The following is a 21,416-nucleotide window of genomic DNA, read 5'->3' as shown; positions in this document are numbered from 1 at the left end:
GCTTTCATCCTCCACTGCTCGCTCCATGCGTCCTGCTCCCCCTCCGTCCTCTGGGGCCGCTGCCTGCCCCTGCTTGGCTTGGGTGCTGGGAGCACACGCGGCTGCAGGATGGAAGAAGCCCCCATCCGTAACTGACTGATAACCAAGTCTCTTCTCCCCTCCCCTGCCCACCCCTCACTCCCTGCCCTTCCTGGTGTCCTCCCGCCCCCCTCCCAAGCCCCCTTCTTTGCCTTTATATTTATTTTCTTCTCTCTCTCTTTCCCTTTCTGTGTGCACCGTCTTGTCTGGCTCTGGCAGAGGAGGAAGGTGCGACCCCGAGGAAATAATCTCAGTGTATGTACCGTGGTGGGGGCTTTCCAGTGCCACTCACTCCACGCCCACAATCCCCCGCTCGCCTCTAGCCGGTCTCCCTCCCTTCCTTGATCTGTCCCCACACACATCTAGCTAGCCTGTCTGTCTCTCCATCCATCCCTTTCCCTTCTCCACGTCTCTCGCTCTGATCTCCATCCTCTTCTGTCTGCCACGTCCGTTTCATTGCACACCACCTAGATTAGTGGCCCTGGCAGTGGGCTGCATTCCTCTCTCTTTCATCACAGCCAACGACAGCTACGTAGGCAGCCCCAGGGCTCCAGGAGGGGGCAGCCTTTCGGGAACTGCTCTGTGTTGATTTCACCTCCTCTCTAGCTGCCTCTGTCCCTGGCTTTTGCTCCATCCCCCTCTGAGGGCTCCCTTGTCATCTCTCCCCTGCTGGGGTCCAGCTCCTCTCATCACAGGTCGGGAGGGGATGGCGAAGGAGTGGTCTGCGAGACCTGACCCTGCTGGATGCTGGTCGCCATCAGCTCCCATTGTCTGATCTACGCCGCCCTTCTCCACCCTGCTCTCTGCTACTGTCCTGCTGGGAGCCAGGCCCCTTTCCCGTCAGGGGTCTCCTCCCCTCCCTCCATCCTGGGCTTCTTCCACAGCTGTCACCTCCTCTCTTCCCCCCGCCTTATCCTGGGGCCAGGTGACTCCATGACCTCCCTTGGGGATCCTTCCAAACTGCCCTTGGCCCCATGTGCTCGGGGGGAGGAAGCGCAGTCGAATGGCGAGAGGAGCAGGCACCCGGAACCTGGGTCTACTCCCAGCTCTGGAGGAAAGCACGTGCTGGGCTAGAGAACAGATGGTGTCAGCTCCCGGCTGGTCTGCACCCGGAGTTACTCCACAATCGCTCTCGCTCACCCCCTGCCTTAATCCAAATGAACTTTCCAGTGTAGCTAATGTGTTTGAAGCCTCATCCGTCCACCCTTTCCCTCAGCTCGTCTCCCTACAGAAATTGACTGGCATCCCTAGCTGGGCGCTCTCTTGGAAAGTCACTTCCATTTCAGACGGGAATATCCACACCGGGGGCGGGGGGTGCTGTGGTATTCCAGGATATGTCATGGCAGAAGTGGCTGCTTTAGTCTGCTCTAGCTGTGCCAGGAAATCTCCCCCCATGAAGACAAGGCTGAAAGATGTGAAGTCAAACACATTGTATTAAACCACAGCAACCTCTAGCAAGCTGCCAGAGACTGGTGTGGACAGAAGAGAACACTCCTGGAACCACATTAGCTGGCTGAACTGTCGCTAAGGGGATGTCTACACTGCAGCCACGGGCTGCGACTGTGGATCCTGGAACCATGAAGCTGCAATTGCCCAGGTCTCAGTGCAGGCTGGAGCTCTGGGTAATTACTTGGGCAGCCAGCCTGCGCTGGAGTGACCCCTGGAGTACCCAGGCAAGCTAGATTACCGCTAGCTCAGGTCTGGCCATGTGAGCTGCGGCATGCCCCAGGATTGCAGGGTAGACATGTCCGTAGCCAGCTCTCCACGCAGTGTTTGTCCTGTGGTACCCATCTCCACTAGGGAGGGGTTTTTTACCAATATACTGATACAACTCCTAGTGTGGATGCAGGTTTACTGGCATAAAGGTGCCTTAAACCGGTATAAAGGTGTCGTAACCAGTAGAGCGAATTCCTCTTCCTGAAAGGGAATAGCTGTACGAGTAAGCGGGGCTGGTAGTAAGCTATACCCCTACATCACTGCGTCCACACTCGGGTTTTATGGCTTTAACCAACCCAGTGTAGCTAAACCAGGACAACTAGTGTAGGCTATGGCGAAGGCTACAGTACAGATTTCTGCCTGCCGGGGGTGCGAAGAGGGGGGTTCCCAGATCAACACAGTTGTGCTGGCAGAATCCCCTAGCACAAATATTGGCAAATCTGTTTTCACTGGGCTAGCTTGTTTCGCTCGCTGGGGCTGGGATAAGCCACAGTGGAAAAGGCACAGGGTTGCGTGTATAAGGGGCGCTTTGCGGGTACAGGGTCCTGGTCTAGCTACACCCGTACATACTTGGTCTCAACACCCCATGCCCCCAGGCTGACCGTGACCAGCTGGCGCATTTGGCAGGTCAGCCTGCCCTGCTGTTTCCAACCACGTCAGTTTAAAGGGGTTTGCTAACACCCTGAGTCTACACAGTGTGTTCTCATTCACAGTTCCTCTTGGGGTGTCACGTATCCCAGGGCAAAGGGGCTGAGAGTCTGTGTTATTCTGTGGATTGTGGTGGGGCCTGTGAGCCCCAGGCATGGTCCACGCCCCCACAGCGCCAGGCACTGTACATTATTTATTAGGTGTATTACGGTAGCGCCCACAAGCCCTAGTCATGAACCAAGACCTAATTGTGCTGGGCCTGTATGTTTCTTAGTAGGTGTATTACGGTAGTGGTCAGAAGCCCCCGTTATGGCCGAGGTCCCCACTGTCCCTGGGCTGTACAGACACAGAACAGAAAGACGGGCCCTGCCCCAAGGCTCTTGCAATCTCTTGTGGCTCCAGGGAGGTGCAGCCTACGGGGGGAGGAGGCAAAACTGGCTTCCACCATCTCTGTGTCCTCCCAACCAGGGGTGGAAAGCCCCCCCCCGTGGGGCATGTGGTGGGGGAGTTCTCCCCGGGGGGCTGTGGGGCTTTGCCAGCTGCCGGAGCAGTGCGTGCAAGGCAGGCGTGAAATGCTCCGGAGTGGGAGTGTTCTCTACCCAGAGGTCAATGACACACAAAGTGCAGGCGACAGGGAAACAGGCAGCTAGTGTTTAAAAGAGAGGGGGTGGGAGCCAGGACACCTGGGGTCTGTGCCTGGTGCTGGGAGGAGAGGAGAGTCCAGTGGTTAGGGCAGGGGCTGGGCGCCAGGACTCCTGGGTTCTGTTCCTGTCTCTAAGAGGGGAGTGGGGTCTTGTGGTTAGAGCAGGGGGCTGGGAGTCAGGACTCCTGGATTCCATTCCAGCTCTGGAAGAAGGAGTGGGGTTTCTTGGCTAGATCAGGGGGACTAGAACTCATGACTCCTGGATTCTACTCCTAGCTTGCTCACTCACTGTGCCTCAGTTTACCCTCCAGTAACTGTGATCTCTCTCCCAGGGGGTGTTTGTGAGGCTTAATTAGTGCTAGGAAGGTGTCTCCCAGTCTGCTGTATATGCTTCTGCACCACAGCAGGGAGAGGCAGCCAGAGCTCCTCCATGGGGCAGTCCGGTTTGTGGTCCCATAGCTCTTTTGAATGGAAATAGCCATCCTGGTTGTGTGTGGGAAGAGGGGAAGGGGCAGCGGGGACTGGGCAGGGGAGGCGTCAGTGCTGGGATTCTCCTTCCCATGCTGTAGCACTGATCCCCCCCCACCCTCCCCCAGGTTTGAACAGATCGACCCTGGGATTGCTGTACAATGTGCCTGATTCTCAGCTCCCTGCTCTAAGGACATGGTTCTTCCCCATCGTATCCCTGAGCTGCAGGGGCCCATCACCTGACCAGCTCCATCTAGCGTTGCTGGAGGGTCTTTGGGTGTAGATGATAAGGCCTCCTGGGTGTCTCTGGAGGCACTTCGCCTGTAGATGCCACTGGCGATGGTGTCTCCTGGGTGTACCTGGAAGCTCTTCGCCTGTAGATGCCACTGGCGATGGTGTCTCCTGGGTGTACCTGGAAGCTCTTCGCCTGTAGATGCCACTGGCGATGGTGTCTCCTGGGTGTACCTGGAAGCTCTTTGCCTGTAGATGCCACTGGCGATGGTGTGTCTCTGGAGGCACTTCACCCGTAGATCCTGCTGCTGTGGGGAGGGGCACAGCTGATACTCCCAGGAGGGTTGTGGTCGAGGTCAGTTCAACATCCCCTCTGGGTGGTGGAGCCCCCCGGACATACTGGAGGCCACCGAGTCCCTTGATGCTACCTCTGCTTGGGCCCCTCAGCTGGACGGCCATGGTGGCCTCACCAGGGGAGAGGAACAGGATGGCTCCCGGTTGGTGGGAATGTGATATTTTTGTGGGCTGTGCTTCCCAGGCTCTCCAGGTGGCCACAAACCATCTCACCGGCCTGAGCCATTGCAGACAGCAAAGGCCTTTGACTGGGCTCCCTGCGGGCCTGCCCATGGCATTTACAGCAACTTCCATCCCAGCCATAGACAGGACAGGATCGTCCCACGGGAAGGAACCCAAGTAGCAGGAGACACAATCCCTCAGTTTGCCTGGCTATGGAGAGTGGCACCTAGACTGTGAAACCTAATGAGCCATAGCAGGCTGAGAAGAACAGAATATCTAATGGTTAAAGCTTAATCGGGAGCCAGGCTTCCTGGGTTCTCTGTCTGACTTAAGTGTGGTGTAGTGGTTAGATCACAGGATTCCTGGGTTCCATTTCCAGCTCTACCACAGATTTGCTGTTGGTTTTTGGGTGAGTCATCGCCTTTCCCTGTGCCTCAGTTTCCCCCTCCATACAATGAGGGAAAACAGTCCTTACCAACAGGGCGGGCTGGGGGCGTGTCTGTGAGGTTTAATTCACGAGTGGTAATTTGAGATCTTCAAGGTAAGAGAAAGCCAAACTCTTATCTCACCCAGCCCCGCAATGCTGATCAGATCACCCCCCTGCCAGGCCCTGCTGCTGGGGGCAGCATAGACTCCAGGGAGCTGAGCTGCATTGGTTCCCCAACCCCCCAAATAACCTCATGGAGGAGAGGATTCACAGAGGTAATGAGCCCATAGCACCAGTATGACAGGATCCTAGAACTGAGAGCTGCTAGCTCCCCAGCTGAGGTCCCCAATACCAAGCGGCGAAGAGCCCCAGGAATTGGGACCCTGGGGTCATAGGTCCCTCTCTGAAATCCACAACTAGCACCAGAACCCAGAAGGCTCATGGGTGGGTCCATCCTGCAGGAAGGGACAACCCACTGATCCACCTGGGAGAGGAGCCAAGTCGAGCCCCGCACAGTACATGACACTGAGGGGTGGGTGTGGCCATCACAGGCCAGGGGCCCAGGGAGGGGGCATTCCTGAGCCTGGCAAAGCAGCCCCTCAATCTCCAGGGCCCCATGGCGGTGAGGCCCCCTCACTTCCCGCAGCCCATCCATCCCACCTATGAGGACTTTCGAAGGTGTGTTCATAGAGTCGTAGATGCCAAGGCCAGAAGGGACCATTGTGATCATCCAGTCGGACCCCCAGGATAACTCAGGCTGAAGAATTCATAGAGCGGTGCTTTTAGAAACACATCCAGTTCTAATTTCAAAAATTCTCAGGGATGGAGAAGCCACCATGACCCTTGGTGAATTCTTCCAGTGGGTAATTACTCTCACCATGACAAATGAATGCCTTGTTGCCAGTCTGAAGTTTCCTAGCTTCAACTTCCAGCCATTGGATCGTGTTAGACCTTCCTCGACTAGGTCTGGGGGCCTGGATTAGGGCCCAGTCCTGCAAGGTGCTGAGCTCAGTGGGAACGGAGGGTACTCATCTGGAGTACTGTGTCCAGTTTTGGGCCCCACACTACAAGAAGGATGTGGAAAAATTGGAAAGTGTCCAGCGGAGGGCAACAAAAATGGTTAGGGGTCTGGAACACATGATTTACTAGGAGAGGCTGAGGGAACTGGGATTGTTTCGTCTGCGGAAGAGAAGAATGAGGGGGGATTTGATAGCTGCTTCCAACTACCTGAAAGGGGGTTCCAAAGAGGATGGCTCTAGACTGTTCCCAGTGGTAGCAGATGACAGAACGAGGAGCAATGGTCTCAAGTTGCAGTGGGGGAGGTTTAGGTTGGATATTAGGAAAAACTTTTTCACTAGGAGGGTGGTGAAGCACTGGAATGGGTTACCTAGGGAGATGGTGGAATCTCCATCCTTAGAAGTTTTTAAGGTCAGGCTTGACAAAGCCCTGGCTGGGATGATTTCGTTGGGGTTGGTCCTGCTTTGAGCAGGGGGTTGGACTAGATGACCTCCTGACGTCCCTTCCAACCCTGATATTCTGTGATTCAGCCTCCCTTAGGATGAGGGAGAACCAGTGGTGCAATGTCATAGGTCCATGGGTGGACAGATGGCTCCATAGACCTTTGAGTGGAAGGATAGATCTCTGCAGGTCTCCGTGGTTCCTTAGCTCCAGGGATGGAGAGAGAGTGACGAAGACATGAGGGTGGAGGGACAGACAGATGCATGGATAGTTTCAATAGGATTAGTCGGCATTTGTTTGTAACGCCATCCCTGTACCCCTCCCCCTTCCCACAGGCTTCCCCGTCCCCCTGCAGTGCCGCATAAATCTATGGGTCTGGGTCTGTCGTTTCCTTTGCAGACGATCACGGACACCAGCCCCATGAAGCGCTCGGCTTCCATGCTGGGCCACTCGCGCTCCAAAGGCATCCGGCTGGACGACTACTCCTTGGAGAGGGTCGTTCCCGAGGAGAACCAGCGGCATCATGAGCGGCGGAGGGAGTGGAGCCACCGGGCCTCGGAGCGCTCGCTCAGCCGCTACGCGGACGGGGGCACAGGTGGTGCGGCTGTTGGGGGGGATGCCCGGTCTGTAGGCTGTGTTAGTCCCACTCTGCTCTTGCCATGGAGGGAGTCAGACTAGCCCAAGCATGTGAGCTGGTGCCCTCGAGTGGCCGTGGACTGCAGAAGCAAAGTCCATGGAGTTACCCAGTGCAAACTGGGTGTGAGTGAGATCAGGAGCCATATCCGCAGCCGGTGTAAATCAGCTGGTGCTGCTGAAACGGGAAAAGCTCCATATCTCATTTCCCAACACACACACACCCCGAGCCAGCCAGTCCTGCTCTATATCCGCTTCGCCAGCTGCCCTGGGGTTGGGGTTAGGGGAGTCTGGCTTGGAGCTCACTGGCTGGTTGAGAGGCCCAGTTCATTGAAGCACATGGAGACCCTTGGATAGAGAAGGGCTGGTTAATTGGGGTGACTATACGGGTTCTTATTTCTGGCCAGACCAGCACTAGGGAGCAGCAGAAATCTCCCAAGACACCTGGGCCCCTGGCCATTCCTGACCAGTTCAGCGCACACAAGTGCTTCCGCTACCTTCTGAATAGTCATCGAGGTCCCAAGGGCTTGTCTACACCTAAAACACTGCCCTTGAGCACCCCACTGCGTGCTGCCCCCTCCTGTTAACTGCCTGTCCTACTACGCCCCCCACCCTCCCGCCTCTTTCAGTGGGCAAGTGGCAAACCTTTTTGCAGTCGTTTTACCGGGGTCAGAGTCTGTGATCTCTGTTACTTTGATGTAAATCCAGAGTAAGCTCCATTGGGCCTGATCTCTGTTACACTGGTGTAAATCTGGAGTAAATGCCATTGGGTCTGCTATCTGCTACGCTGATGTAAATCCAGAGTAAACACCACTGAAATCAGATTTTGTTTATATGGGCTGATTCTCCTCTCACTTACACCAGTTATATACCAGGGTCAGCCCATTGACCTCCCTGGAGTCACTTCTGATTTACACCAGTATGAGTAAGCCCTAGGTACTGAGATATCATACCATTGCGCATGGTGCGAATGTCCAGGTAGTAACAGGCCACCGGACTCTAGTGCAATTGCACGCCACGTGCCACAGGACTGTTGTGTTTCCTGTCCACAGATGCTAACTGGATTGATGGCAAACTGTCTCCCGGAACATAATAATCTCTGCCTCCCCCTCTCCCTCCACGGCAGGGCTGGGCACGGACCTGAGCATGACCACGCCATCGGGCGACCTACCTCCCAAAGAAAGAGACCAGGAGCGAGGACGGCCCAAGGACCGGAAGCATCACCACCATCACCACCATCACCGGCATCCCCACCCCTCCTCCGACAAGGAGCGCTATTCGCAGGAGAGACACGAGCACAGCCGGCCCCGCTCCAGAGACAGGCGCTGGTCCAGATCCCCCAGCGAGGGCCGTGAGCACATGCCCCACAGGCAGGTGGGTCTGGCTTTCCACTCCCCCCTTCACCTCTAGGGATGGGCACAGGGGTGGGGAGTGGGGGTGAAGCAAAGCCAGCCTGGAGCTCCCCGCTCCTTGGGAAGCAAGTTCCAGTTGTCCAGCAGGCTGAGCAAACATTGCTGGATCTCAGCAAGGGTGGAGCAGAGCAGGTTGGAGGCCCGAACCGACCCAGACATCTGTCACAGGTGCTGATCCCAACCCAAGCTCTGGAGCTTGGGGCAGATCCAGCAAGGGCTGGTTCTCTGGGATCTGGGAGCCAGAGTGGAGGAGCTGCTCTATCTCACTTGGCCTCTGGATCTAAAAGCCCAAACCTCCCAGGCAGCCACAGACTCATAGGGCCTAATTCTCAGCTACACAAATGCCCCTTCACACTAACCACTAGAGGGGGACAATGAGCCAGAATTAGCCACACCCCCTGGATGGGGAAGCTCCGCCCACACATCAAAGGGCTGCACAGATTCCATTTCCCTGTACAGGCCACCACTTTGTAACCCCGCCTGTGGCGGGGCCGTCAGGGGGGATCAGACCAGTGGCCTCTTCATCTAGAAAGCAGGAGTCCCTGCTGCCTGGTCTAAAGGACCAGAGACTGTGGTGGGGACAAAGAGTGCGGGGAAGTTATGGGTCCGTCCTGTGGATGAGGGCGTCGTCATGAGCATTTATTGGGGGAACAGGAGCCCAGCCAGACACTGCATCCCCTTGTCCCCGACTGGAGGGGAATCCCACAATATCAGCCCCACTGAAATAACGCCCCAGCCAGCCAATCCCTGAGTGGCAGTCCTGGGGGGGGGCTGTCCCCAGTCACAGACAGACTGAGTGACTCCCAGATCCAGAGCGCCAGAGGAAGGCATGGCCCAGAAGGGCTTTCCCCCTTATTCGCCCCCAGCAGCTGATCGACCCAAAGATCCCGTCCCCTCTCCGCCACCTGCTTCCTTAGAGCCAGGGGAAGAGCAGTGAGTCTAACAAACTGCCCCGGGGAGCTCCTTAGGCTGGAGTGAGATCGACAGGAGCACCAGGGGTCCATGTGTCATTGGAGTGGTGTGGGAAATGGGGAAAGGGCCCAGGGGATGCTAGGAGGATCAGAGCCAGAGTAAGCTTCACTCCTGTCCACACACACACCCCTCCCCAACTCTCCAAAGGAAGTGGGGGAGACTGATGGAGGTGGAAAAGCTCCTCCTGGCAGCTGGAGTACCCAGTTTTCAGATTTAGGGCCCGGCACTGGGGCACTCAGCGCAGTTGGGGCAGTTCAGCCACCAGAGGGCGCTCTGAAAAACGTGGGCAATAACCCAGGGTAAAACCATGGGCTGCCCATCGCAGCTCTGGGCAAGAGTCACAGCTGGGGATTTAAAGGGACCATCAGGTAAAACTGCCAAGAGCCGGAAGTCAGTGGGCCCCATTCTGAGCTCACTTACACACCAGGGTAAATCCACTGAAGTGGGTGGAGTGACTCCAGATTTACACTGGCATAGCCAAGAGCAAAACCTAGCCTCCCGCGGCCTCCCGCTTGTGCACCATGGGGTGAAACACTGCAATCCCGAGTGGGGGCATTTTCCCTTCCCCTCACCCTTGCTGCGACGCCGACATGAGGATCAGAACTGGGCCCCGCTCGTTTACATCCATCTAACTGCACCCCCTCACCTGATTGACACCGGGGTGAGCGAAAGAGGGATAGGACGATGTAGCTGAGCCATGTGCCCTCCACACCCCTGTGTTCTTGGCTGTGACTCATGCTGCCACCACCAGCTGGGGGGGGGGGTTGGGAGGCTGCTCAGGGTGGGGGGGCCTTGAGGAGGGGCTGCCTGTCACTTGGACAATGACGACTGCTTTGAACTCTCTTCAAGCCCTTTATTTCGGTTATTTTCACCCCTCACTCCCCCCTCCCCAAGCCATTGGTCTTCCCCGCTTGTTTCTCGGGAGCACCATGCTGACAGGCCTTGAGTCCCATCTTTATTTCTGTGTCCATTGTGTTTGGCTTGGCTGTCACGGCAAGGGGCAGGCACAGGTAAGATGGTTGGTGAGCAGAGACCCAAAAACCACCGGCCATCCAGTGTCTGTGGTGTGAACCCTTTGTTGCTAACGCTGGTGGCCACTGGTGCCTCTGGGTTTTGTGACTCTGGAAAGTTTGGAATGAAGCTGCTCCTAAACCAGGCCCACATGCCTGGCCCACGCACACGGAGCTCCAGGCCCATGCCTGGCCCACGCACACGGAGCTCCGGGCCCATGCCTGGCCCACGCACACGGAGCTACAGGCCCATGCCTGGCCCACGCACACGGAGCTCCAGGCCCATGCCGGGCCCACGCACACGGAGCTACGGGCCCATGTCTGGCCCACGCACACGGAGCTCCGGGCCCATGCCTGGCCCACGCACACGGAGCTCCGGGCCCATGCCTGGCATACGCACACGGAGCTACAGGCCATGCCGGGCCCACACACACGGAGCTACGGGCCCATGTCTGGCCCACGCACACGGAGCTCCGGGCCCATGCCGGGCCCACGCACACGGAGCTACAGGCCCATGCCTGGCATACGCACACGGAGCTACAGGCCCATGCCTGGCCCACGCACACGGAGCTCCAGGCCCATGCCTGGCCCACGCACACGGAGCTACGGGCCCATGCGTGGCCCACGCACACGGAGCTCCGGGCCCATGCCTGGCCCACGCACACGGAGCTCCGGGCCCATGCCTGGCCCACGCACACGGAGCTCCGGGCCCATGCCTGGCCCACGCACACGGAGCTCCGGGCCCATGCCTGGCCCACGCACACGGAGCTACAGGCCCATGCGTGGCCCACGCACACGGAGCTCCGGGCCCATGCCTGGCCCACGCACACGGAGCTACAGGCCCATGCCTGGCCCACGCACACGGAGCTCCGGGCCCATGCCTGGCCCACGCACACGGAGCTACAGGCCCATGCCTGGCCCACGCACACGGAGCTACAGGCCCATGCCTGGCCCACGCACACGGAGCTCCGGGCCCATGCCTGGCCCACGCACACGGAGCTCCGGGCCCATGCCTGGCCCACGCACACGGAGCTCCAGGCCCATGCCGGGCCCACGCACACGGAGCTACGGGCCCATGCCTGGCCCACGCACACGGAGCTCCAGGCCCATGCATGACACACCCAGGGCTATGGACAGAGATGTCACACACAGGGAGCTACAGGAACACATGGCACATGCATAGCTATGGGCACCTGTGTGGCACATGACCAGAGTCACAGGCACACACAGGATACCTGCTCACAGGCACACACCTGACACCCCCCGAGATGTGGGAACACAGGTAGCGCACCTGCACCCACACGCATGGCATATATGTACAGCTGGGCACATACATAGCATATGCAGACATGGGTAAGGCACATGTGTGTCATCCATCCAGTGGGCACGCTCAGGGCACACTCATGCAGACGCATAGGCATGCGGGACACACACCTGGCAGACACTGACACGTGCATGGCACGGCAGAGAGCACACGGATATTCAGGCACATGTGTGGCACACGCAAGTGCAAACACGGGCACAGACGGCATCCGCATAGACCTGGGAACATACATGGCATGTGTAAGTGCGGGTGGATACGCGGCACACAGACAGTTCAGCCCCATCACATTATCTCTGCTGAGAGCTAACACAGGGCCCCCAGGCTCTGTCTGTTCCCCAGGCCCCTGTGACAGCCCTCGAGCACTGTGGAGCTGCAGTGGGCCGAGGAGAATCAGACCCCAGGTGCCTTGCTGGATCAAGGCATCCGGCCTGCTTCTTTTTTCCGATCCAGGGCACTTGTATAGAGGTATCTGACCATAGGGGCTAGCCAGAGAGAGCCAGATACAGCACTTCCCCAGGGGCTAGCCTGCGTATGAACCCTTGCCCCCTAGCGGATTATTGGAGCAGCTGAGCTGTGTGTCACCTCCCCTATATGGTTGAGGGGGGAGTCTCCTTTAGGAGCCTGGCTTTTGGAGCAGGAGGGCCCGTGCTCTGCCCTCCTTAGAGCTGAAAAATGTGGAACAACCTCAGAGGAAATCCTGGATCTGCTCAGAGCTGCCTGTCTCTACTCACACACGGAACATCACAAAGGAGCTTCGCCACCATTGCTTACGCCCACTCTCCTGGGTCAACGCCTACTGACCTGCTGTAGCGTTTCCAGGTAACCTCTCATTCTGAGCGGAGTGGAGGCAGTGGGGTTCAGGCTAACTCGCTGCTTTCCTGCCCCATCCCCTTGGTTTGGGGATCCTCTCCAGAGAAATCCTGCTGGAAGCTGTTTCCATCTGTCAAAGGTGCCCTGGCAGATCTGGTGGCCATTGATGCAGGACTCGTGGGTCGTCAGGGTTCTGATAGGTGTAAACCCAGACTGACTCCAGGGGAGTGAGATGGGTGTGAGTCCACCCTGGTCACACTGAGAATGGACCTGGTCCTGACGAGGCCAGTGTGAAGCAGACAGAGGTTCTCGTTGGGGAGACATTCCTACCTGCTTCCTAGGATGAGAACTAGCCAGGGATCAAATCTTTTAAGAACCAGAGCAGCCCGGAAGTCACATTTTGCCAGAGCTGGAGGGACCACGAACGTCCAGAGTCTGTCGAGCTTGGAGCTAAACCTAGAGCCTGTGGTTTTCATGTGGTTCTCTGACTTTGTTGACCACAGCTAGACCTGGGACAACCAACCAAGGGCTTCCCATCAATCTTCAACAGCTTCCCACGTGTTTGCCCTGCATTGCTTTGGCCACGACCTCTGCACATGTCAGGCTTTTGTGTCCAATCCACTGTTGCAGACAAGCTAATTCTACAGCCTGTTGCCAGATTCCTTTCCCCAGCTGAGCTGGATTTCCAGCTGTTTCTCCTGCTCTTCGCACTTCCCCCAAATACATGCTCAGTCCGGCAAGGCCTGTCAGGCACAGGACCGCTCCTCTTTTCCCCAGTGCAGACGAGGGCAGCCCATTCCTAAACCAGGATGGAGCTTGCCCCACTAGTCTGAGACAGTTGGAGAGACACAAACCGGATTTGAGCAGGAGACGACTCACCCTGAATGAGTCACTCTGCCTGGTGGAGCAGCAAGACTGTGGTGGCCTGAGCAGAGCCTGTAAGAGGGCACCAGTGTCTCGTCCACTGGACTGTCCTTCTCTCTCGCCTTCTAGAGGGTGTCAGAGAGGCCCAAGCATTGGCAATGTGGCAGGTCCGGATCCCAGCTTCCCCAAAGGCTGGCAGGATCCGCCTGTGCGAGAGCGGGAGAGGATCTGTGTGGGAAGCACGAAGAGTGGAGAAATTCAGGACAACTCGGAGCCGCCCCTTTGCCCTTTCTTCTTTGCTGTTGCTCAGCCAAACCCCTCACCCACACGCCTTTGCCTTGCGGAAGCCAGTCGAGCCAGGCCAGTGGGGCACGAACAGGTGATAACAACATCCGCACCGAGGCCACGTCTACACGCGCAGCGGCCTGGGTGGAGCTGCATTTCTGCAGCACGTCTGGTGACGACGCGCTGTGCCGACAGGAGAGCGCACAAAACCCACCTCTACGCGTGGCAGAAACGATGCCCCCCTCCCCCCCGCCGACAGAGCACGCTCGGGGGGTAGAATAGTCACACCCCTGAGCAAGCGAAGCTGTGCCGACCTAGGCTGTAGTGTAGACATAGCTTCAGGTTCCAGAGGGTGAAGGATGTATAAAAGATAAAGGCCCTTCTGCTTCAGGGCATGAGCCAATCACCGCCTGACTGCTGGGGCCAGCAAAGGATGTCCTCCTGGGCAGGTGATTCCATTGTCGGCTACTGGCCCTCCTCCCGCGGTCCGATTCTGGGGACGTCACCTCACTCTGCAGCGGGTAAGTACCCCGGTCCGTGGACCTTCCAGCCAACAGCAGACACCCATCAGCAAGCAGCTCTCACTCGCGAAGCCCTGCGGCTGTAAGCAAGCCGCACACACTGGCTCTCCCAATGGGGTCCGCTCTGTTCCAAACTTCTCCAGACCCAGTGCTCTCCCTCCTCTTTCCTTGCCGGACGCCCCCTCGCCCTTTCCACCCCAGTTTCCCCACCCCACCCTCCCTCACCTATTTTTTTTCAACTCCAGCTGTTTATTTTCTTTTGAGTTCCTTTTGGAATCACCTTTGGTAACGCACAGAACAATTCATGCTCTGCAGGCCCTGCGGGTTCTCTCTCTCTCTCTCTCGCTTGCTTGCTTGCTTTTAACCCTTTCCTCTCTTGCTTTCGAAGCGTGTGAGTAATTTTTAGAAGTTTTCTGCTACTTTTTAAAAACCCCAAAACTTACAAAAACTCCATTTCTCATTTCTCTTCTCACTTTTTTTCCCCCTTCTTTTGTTTGTTTTCTCTTTTGGTTTCTTTTCTTCTCCGTTGGTCTCTCGATCCCCCTCTTCCCGTCCTCCCTTCCGTGGCTGTTGCTTTTTCTTCTCCCCCCTCCATTATTTCCCCCCCTTCTTTGGTTCCTTCACCCCCAAATCCCCTGCCTTCTTTTCTCGTCCTCGTTTCTGTGTCACCTTCCCTGCCCCTCCCAACCCCCCTTCCCTTTCTGTCTCTTCTTGGTTAATTTTCCTTGTATATTTTCTTTTTGATTTCCTTTGTTTCAATTTTCATGTAGGGCAGTAGTCCCGTAAGTGGCAGTCCAGTCCTTTCAACATCCGGCACCAGTACCCCAAGGCGAGGACGCCGCCAGCTCCCACAGACCCCTCCGACACCCCGGCCACACGTGTCCTATTCCCCTGTGGTCCGTAAGGTCATCAGTGCAGGCCCCCAGCAGCAGCCGCAGTCAGTGCATCACCCCAGCAGGATATCCACCCCCGCACCGAGACGATACCCCTCGCTCCCCGCCGACCCCCAGGTGGCGGAGCGGCCCGGCAGATCGCCCGCCATGGAGAGACACACGGTCCCGCCGCGGAACGATTCGCCCCGAGCCTACCGCCACGCCAGCAGCCGGTGGTCGGTACCCCACGTCTCCGAGCCGCACCCGGGACCCCGTCGTGGCGGTTATTACCGGAGTCCGGACTGCGCCGCACCCCCCAGCAAGGAAGCCTTCTCCTACGAGACCACGCACGTCAGCAGCTCAGGGCGTTCGCCCAGGACTTCCCGGGCGGGAGGCGGCTCTTCACCCTCCAGGCCTGGGCGGCGACTTCCTAACGGATATTACCACTCCCATGGAGCAGCCAAGCCACGCTCCCGCCAAGGACTGCATGAACCCTCTAGCGAAACTGACGAAGATGACTGCTGCTAACCTGGAAGCGGTTTGACACACACACGCACACTTGCAACACACACACACACACTGGACAGAGACGACATTACCAGATGGGTGGGGGGGCGGGGGGAGGAAAAGAACATGGAAATCACAACAATCTGCCCTATGGGGAGGTGTCTGAGAGAGAGTGCTCAAATTGCAGAGAGGGAAGTAACTTTGGTTGGAGGGGTTTTCTCGGGGTGGGGTGGGGGACAGGGTTTTGGGATGGGGGAGGACAAGGGTATCTAGGAACCAGAGCATGTTTATCTTTTACAGATCAAGTTGTGTGTGGTGGTTCGGGGGGGGGGGGGGGGGGGAACCACCCAGTTCTTCAGAATCTAAAGAAGATTTTAAAAAAACGGGAGAAGGGACTACAATCCATGCAAAATGCCCTCAGGTAGCCTCTCCCACATGCAGCATCTGTCTGTGGCCCTGAGACAGCAGACCGGTTTTCCTCGGGTGCTTGGCATGGCAGGGTGGGGAGGGGAGGGATGTGCTTGGATGTGACCCTCCACCCTCAACAAAGAAGTTTTGACAAAAATTCCACACCAGAAATAACAACAGCAACAAATCTCGACAAAAAAAAAATATATCAGTAAAAAGGAGGGGGGAAAAAGACAAAAGTATTTTTTTCTGAACTTCTATTGATGAGTTTTATCATCTCGACTTACCTGGTTAACTTCAAAACAAGTAAAGTTTGTGGCCTGCCATTTTGAAGGACACGCACGTGCACAACCCCGACACACACACACACACACACAAAGGAGTGCTTGCTGGTTATACCAAACCCTAATTATTACTGCCTGCAGAGATAAACAAACAGAACCCCCCCACACACACAAAAATGAGAAATAAACAAATACAACTAAACAGAAAGAAAAAAGACAAAAATAATAATTGGGGGGGGAGGGGAAAGCATTTTTCTTCCGACATTTTGGTCCTGCTTGAAACTAACAAAACAAAAAACCCGAAAACGAAAAAAGAAAAAAAAAGTCCTTGGCTTCTTTTCCTTTTTCCTATTTTGTTTGAGAAAAAAAATTAAAAGAAAAACACCCCCGTGGGATTGGGACTGTGAAATATTGCATGAGAAAACTACAAAAAAAAAACGTTAAAAGAAACAAATGAGAAAAAACACACACAAAAACCCTAAAAAAATTAAAAAAAGGAATTTTTGATTGAAATGTTCTCAGTTCTTGGTGTGAAATGCTCTGAGAGTTTGCTCTCTCCCTAGAACATGCAGTGACATAGCTCTTCCTCCCCCCGGCTGAAGGGTCCAACCTGAGGGGTCTCACCTCCAGATTGTTCAGCCACATCTCATCTTTCAATCTAGCAAGAAAGGCTGCAGCTGTTACAGTGAAGAAAATCTTGAAAATCTGACCACTACTGTGAGCCTGAGTCTGCTGAGAGCCTGAACCGACAGCCCAGAGCGGGGAACTGTCCTGCTTATGTCATAGGTGGTTGACTCAGATACCAACAATGATAACTTGAGATGTCAGTAGTGTTAACTCTTTCGCTGCCCATCAAATCCCTGAGTAAAAGTGCAGGAGGATCGCGCTGGGACGATCAACACAATATGTTCTTACTGGTATTGCAGGACCCCAGCGTGCTGAGGGCTGTACATTGCTGGGTAGGTGAATTGGTAGCACTTAGCAGCCCCCGGCCTGGCCCAAAACGCCACTGTGCTTGGCCCTGTACAAACAGAACAAACCGTTCCTGGTTCCAGTCTTAACTAAACTACCATTACTTGCCCTGCATGGCTTCTGGTTTGGGCAAGGCCTTCAGCGGCACGTTGGGTTCCCCTTCCCACAGGCGGGGCTTGGCGTCATAAGGTTTGGGAACAGCTGTTTAAAGGAGAACAGGAATGCTGTGCACAATGACACTGCAAACCGAGCCCCCAAGGCCTGGCTTGTTACTGCACAGCAATAGCAAAGTGGACAGAAGCTTTTCAAGTACAAACTAACAGATGGGAGTCCTTGGGCTCGGTCCTTCTTTGGTTACTAACAAACCTTCCATCCATCCATCCCTCCGTACATCCACCTCCATGGGGGAGCTCTCCACCCATCTCTGTCTATCGACCCCCTACAGATCTCTGCCCCCATCTCTATCTGTCCATCCCTATACAGAACTCTCCACCGATCTCTATCTATCGACCCTCTACAGATCTCTGTCCCATCTCTGTCTATCCATCCCCTACAGATCTCTCCACCCAGCTCCATCTATCCATCCCCTATAGATCTCTCCACCCATCTTTATCTATTCATCCCCTACAGATCTCTCCACCCATCTCTATCTATTCACCCCATATAGATGTCTCTACCCATCTCCATCTATCCATCCCCTAGAGATCTCTCCACCCTTCTCCATGTATCCATCCCCTATAGATCTCTCCATCCCTCTCTGTCTATCCATCCCCTATAGATCTCTCCATCCCTCTCCATCTTTCAATCCCATACAGATCTCTCCACCCATCTATACCTATGCATCCTCATACAAACCTATCTACCCATGTCCGTCTTTCCATCCCTATACAGATCTCTCCATCCACCTCCATCTATCCATTCCCATATAGATCTATCTACCCTTCTCCATCCATCCATCTCCTTTAGGTCTATCCATCCCTCTCCATCTATCCATCCCCTACAGATCTCTCTGCCCATCTCCATCTATCCATCCCCTACAGACCTCTCCACCCATCTCCATCTATCCATCCCCTACAGATCTCTCCACCCATCTCTATCTATCCATCACCTACAGATCTCCCCACCCATCTCTATCTATCCATCCCCTACAGATCTTTCCACCCATCTCCATCTATCCATCCCCTACAGTTCGTCTTCGAGTGATGGCTCGTGTCCATTCCACAGTAGGTGTTCGCATTCACCACCTGTACCGGTGCCGGAAGTTTTTCCCTTAGCAGTACCTGTAGGGGAGCGCCCCGCGCGACCCTTGGAATGGTGCCGCCATGGCGCAATATAAGGGGCACTGGGCGCTCTCCCCACCCCCAGTTCCTTCTTTCCACCAGGGACGGTGCTTCGGAACTGCTCTGCTCCAGCTCTCTGCGGTAGCTTCCCTGTGTGCAGGGTTGTTTAGTTCTGTAGATAGTTAGTACCTGTAGTTTAAAAGTAAAAAGAATAATAGCAGAGTAGAAGAACTGCACCCGGGTCAGGGCGTGCCCCGTGCCCCGGGCTTTAAGTCGGGTGACACTTGTAAACAACCTTCGCCCATAAGTGGCCTGCACACGAGTCACTTATGCTGTCTTGGGGAAACCCACGTCAGCAACCGCTGGGAAGTCTGAAGATCATTTAAGCCCCGGACTAAGAAGGAGCAGGATATACGGCTCCGGGCCATATTGATGGAGTCGGCCCTGACCCCGACACTGCTGCACTGCTCCAAGTCAGCACCGATCAGTGCATGGCGACCCATCGGTGCCTCCAACCAGCCGGCACCACTCCCCATCCATGGGACACTCCAAGAAGGCGAAGAAGCGATCTTCCCCGTCAAGGCACCGGGACAAGGCTGGGGGTGAGGCTAGACCCATGCTGGGCAGCTCTCGATCCCCCTCAGGCTTGCAGCCTCTGACTCAGATTGAGCGGAGTAGCCCGGCCCACTCTGAGCTGACTTCTCCGGATGCCAGTGGCCACATATGAGTGCCCTCCACGCTGGAGGCCCTGCAGGCAGCTCGAGATGTAATGTCTCTTCCGATACCGGCTGTACCGACCCCAGCAGCCCCCCGGTCCAGAAGTAAACCGACTCTCGGACCACCGCAGTCACCACCCGGACGGTACCACTCACAGTCACGGAGAGGTCGCTGCTGACCTCAGACTGCTGGGTCCTCAACACCCTCTCCCGGGGCTATATCCGCCAATTTCTCTCTACCCCACCTACCCACCCTCCTTCCCCGTCCCCTCTCAGGAGGGCCTACTTGAGCAAGAGGTGAAGCGGTTCCTTCACCTGGGAGTGGTGGAGGTGGTGCCTGCAGAGTTCAGGTACAAAGGCTTCTTCTCCTGCTACTTCCTTATCCCGAAGGCCGAAGGGGGCCTCAGGCCCATCCTGGACCTGCGAGGTCTGAACCAGTACATGGTAAAACTCAAGTTCCGCGTGGTCTCCCTGGCTTCCATCATTCCCTCCCTGGATCCCGGGGACTGGTACGCCACCCTCGATCTCCAGGACGCGTACTTCCACATCCACATATTCGAGGACCACAGGCGTTTCCTCCACTTCACGGTTGGGCAGGAGCACGGCCAAGTCACCGTCCTCCCGTTTGGCCTCTCCACGGCACCCAGAGTCTTCACAAAGCGTATGTCTGTGGTGGCGGCCTACCTCAGGCATCAGGCGGGGGGGTCCAGATCTCCCCCTACCTCGACGACTGGTCAAAGGCAGCTCCAGGTCACAGGTACAGGACCACATAACGCTCCTCCTGTCCACGTGCACCACACTGGGGCTGTTGGTAAACAACCTAAAACCCACATTGATACTGGTACAACTAATAAAGTTCATTGGCGCGATTCTCGACACGACTTCGGCCAGAGCTTCCCTCCCGCCGGAAAGGTTCAAAACCTTGAGGGATCTCACCAAGGCGCTCACGAGGGTTCCCATGACAACGGCAGGGCATGCCTCCAACTCCTGGGGCATATGTCGGCATGCATGTATGTGGTACGCCACGCCAGACTCAGGATGTGGCCCCTTCAGCTCTGGTTGGCCTCGATGTTCTCCCAGTCCAAAGACAGGTTGGACAAGGTCCTCACCATACCTGAGTCTGTACTAGCTTCCCACCTTTGGTGGGCCACCCCGGAGAACGTGCTCCAAGGGGTCCCACTCAGGACCTGCTCCCCAACCTAGAATTGGTGTCTGATGGGTCTGACCTGTGATGAGCTGCCAAAATCTTAACAACTGGTTCCCTCCTCACCCCACGAGGGGGTTGTGGCCCACCCCCGCCCCCCGGGACTCCTTCCTCATCCAACCCCCCGTGTTCCTTGATGCCCCCCCCAGGACCCCTGCCCCATCCTCCCCTGTCCCCTGACTGCCCCCAGAACCGGGCAGGAGGGTCTCGTGAGCCACTGTAGTGGGTGCCCACCCCTAAGAGCCAGAGGCACCTGACGGGGGGCGAGGTGGGGAGTCCCAGCGGTGTTTACCTGGGGCAGCTCCCAGGAAGCATCTGGCTCCTAGGGACGCGGTAGCTTAGCTGGGGGGGGAGCAGGGGGAGCGGCCGCTCCCCCCACTGATCACATCAAAAGTGGCATCTTAGGCTGGAGCACCCACGGGGAAAATTTGGTGGGTGCAGAGCACCCACAGGCAGCTCCCTGGCCCCACCTCCGCTCCGCCTCCTCCCCTAAACGCGCCGCCCCGCTCTACTTCTCTGCACCCCCCCCCCCCCCCCGGCTTCCTGCAAATCAGCTGTTCGCACAGGAAGCCAGGGAGGGCTGAGAAGCAGGCGGTGGCTTCCTGCTCAGGCTGAGGGTGGCGGAGGTGAGCTGGGGCGGGGAGCGGTTCCCCTGCACGGCCCCCCCGGGTTACCTACTGCGGCGCGGACGGCCCTCCTCGCGCCCCCCACCCCCACCCCAGCTCACCTCCGCCTCCCTGGGCCTGAGCAGGAAGCCACCGCCTGCTTCTCAGCCCGCCCCGGCTTCCCGCGTGAACAGCTGATTCGCGGGAAGCCGGGGGGGGGGGGGGGGGGGAAGGCGCGGAGAAGCCAGGCGGGGAGGCGCATTCAGGGAAGGAGCCGGAGGCAGAGCGGAGGTGAGCTGGGGGTGGGGCGGGGAACTGCCGGTGGGTGCTCTGCACCCTCCATATTTTTCCCTTGGGTGCTCCAGCCCTGGAGCACCCATGGAGTCGGCACCTAAGGCGCCACTTTTGCCCGGTTAAATTTAGAAGCCCTGTTAGAGCCGGATCTCCCTCGCGGAACAATCAGTTCTGAAAGGGCTTCTAAATTTAACAACCGGCTCTAGCAAACCGGTGGGAACCGGCTCCAGCTCACCACTGGGTCTGACTTGGGGTGGA

General features: G+C 56.8%; 1 protein-coding gene across 14 annotated transcripts in view; it reads left to right on the top strand.

Moving 5' to 3' along the window:
- Nucleotides 1-16,600, top strand: part of CACNA1A (calcium voltage-gated channel subunit alpha1 A) — a 196,745-nt gene extending 180,145 nt beyond the window's left edge. For 10 of the 14 annotated variants that reach the window (XM_075121670.1, XM_075121669.1, XM_075121664.1 and 7 more), the window contains 4 exons: nucleotides 298-333; nucleotides 6,585-6,780; nucleotides 7,945-8,192; nucleotides 14,787-16,600. In XM_075121670.1, coding sequence (XP_074977771.1) covers nucleotides 298-333; nucleotides 6,585-6,780; nucleotides 7,945-8,192; nucleotides 14,787-15,416 — 1,110 coding nt within the window. In that variant the 3' untranslated portion in view covers nucleotides 15,417-16,600. Of the gene's footprint in view, nucleotides 1-269; nucleotides 334-6,584; nucleotides 6,781-7,944; nucleotides 8,193-14,786 lie in introns of those variants that run through there. The other 4 variants (XM_075121674.1, XM_075121671.1, XM_075121665.1 and 1 more) reach the window with 4 other exon arrangements.
- The last annotated feature ends 4,816 nt before the right edge of the window (nucleotides 16,601-21,416 follow it).

The sequence above is a fragment of the Caretta caretta genome, chromosome 20 (assembly GCF_965140235.1).
Source record: "Caretta caretta isolate rCarCar2 chromosome 20, rCarCar1.hap1, whole genome shotgun sequence".
NCBI classification, from domain to species: Eukaryota; Metazoa; Chordata; order Testudines; family Cheloniidae; genus Caretta; species Caretta caretta.
The sequence above is the reverse complement of the archived record's forward strand: the minus strand, read 5'-3'. Positions and strand labels throughout refer to the sequence as shown.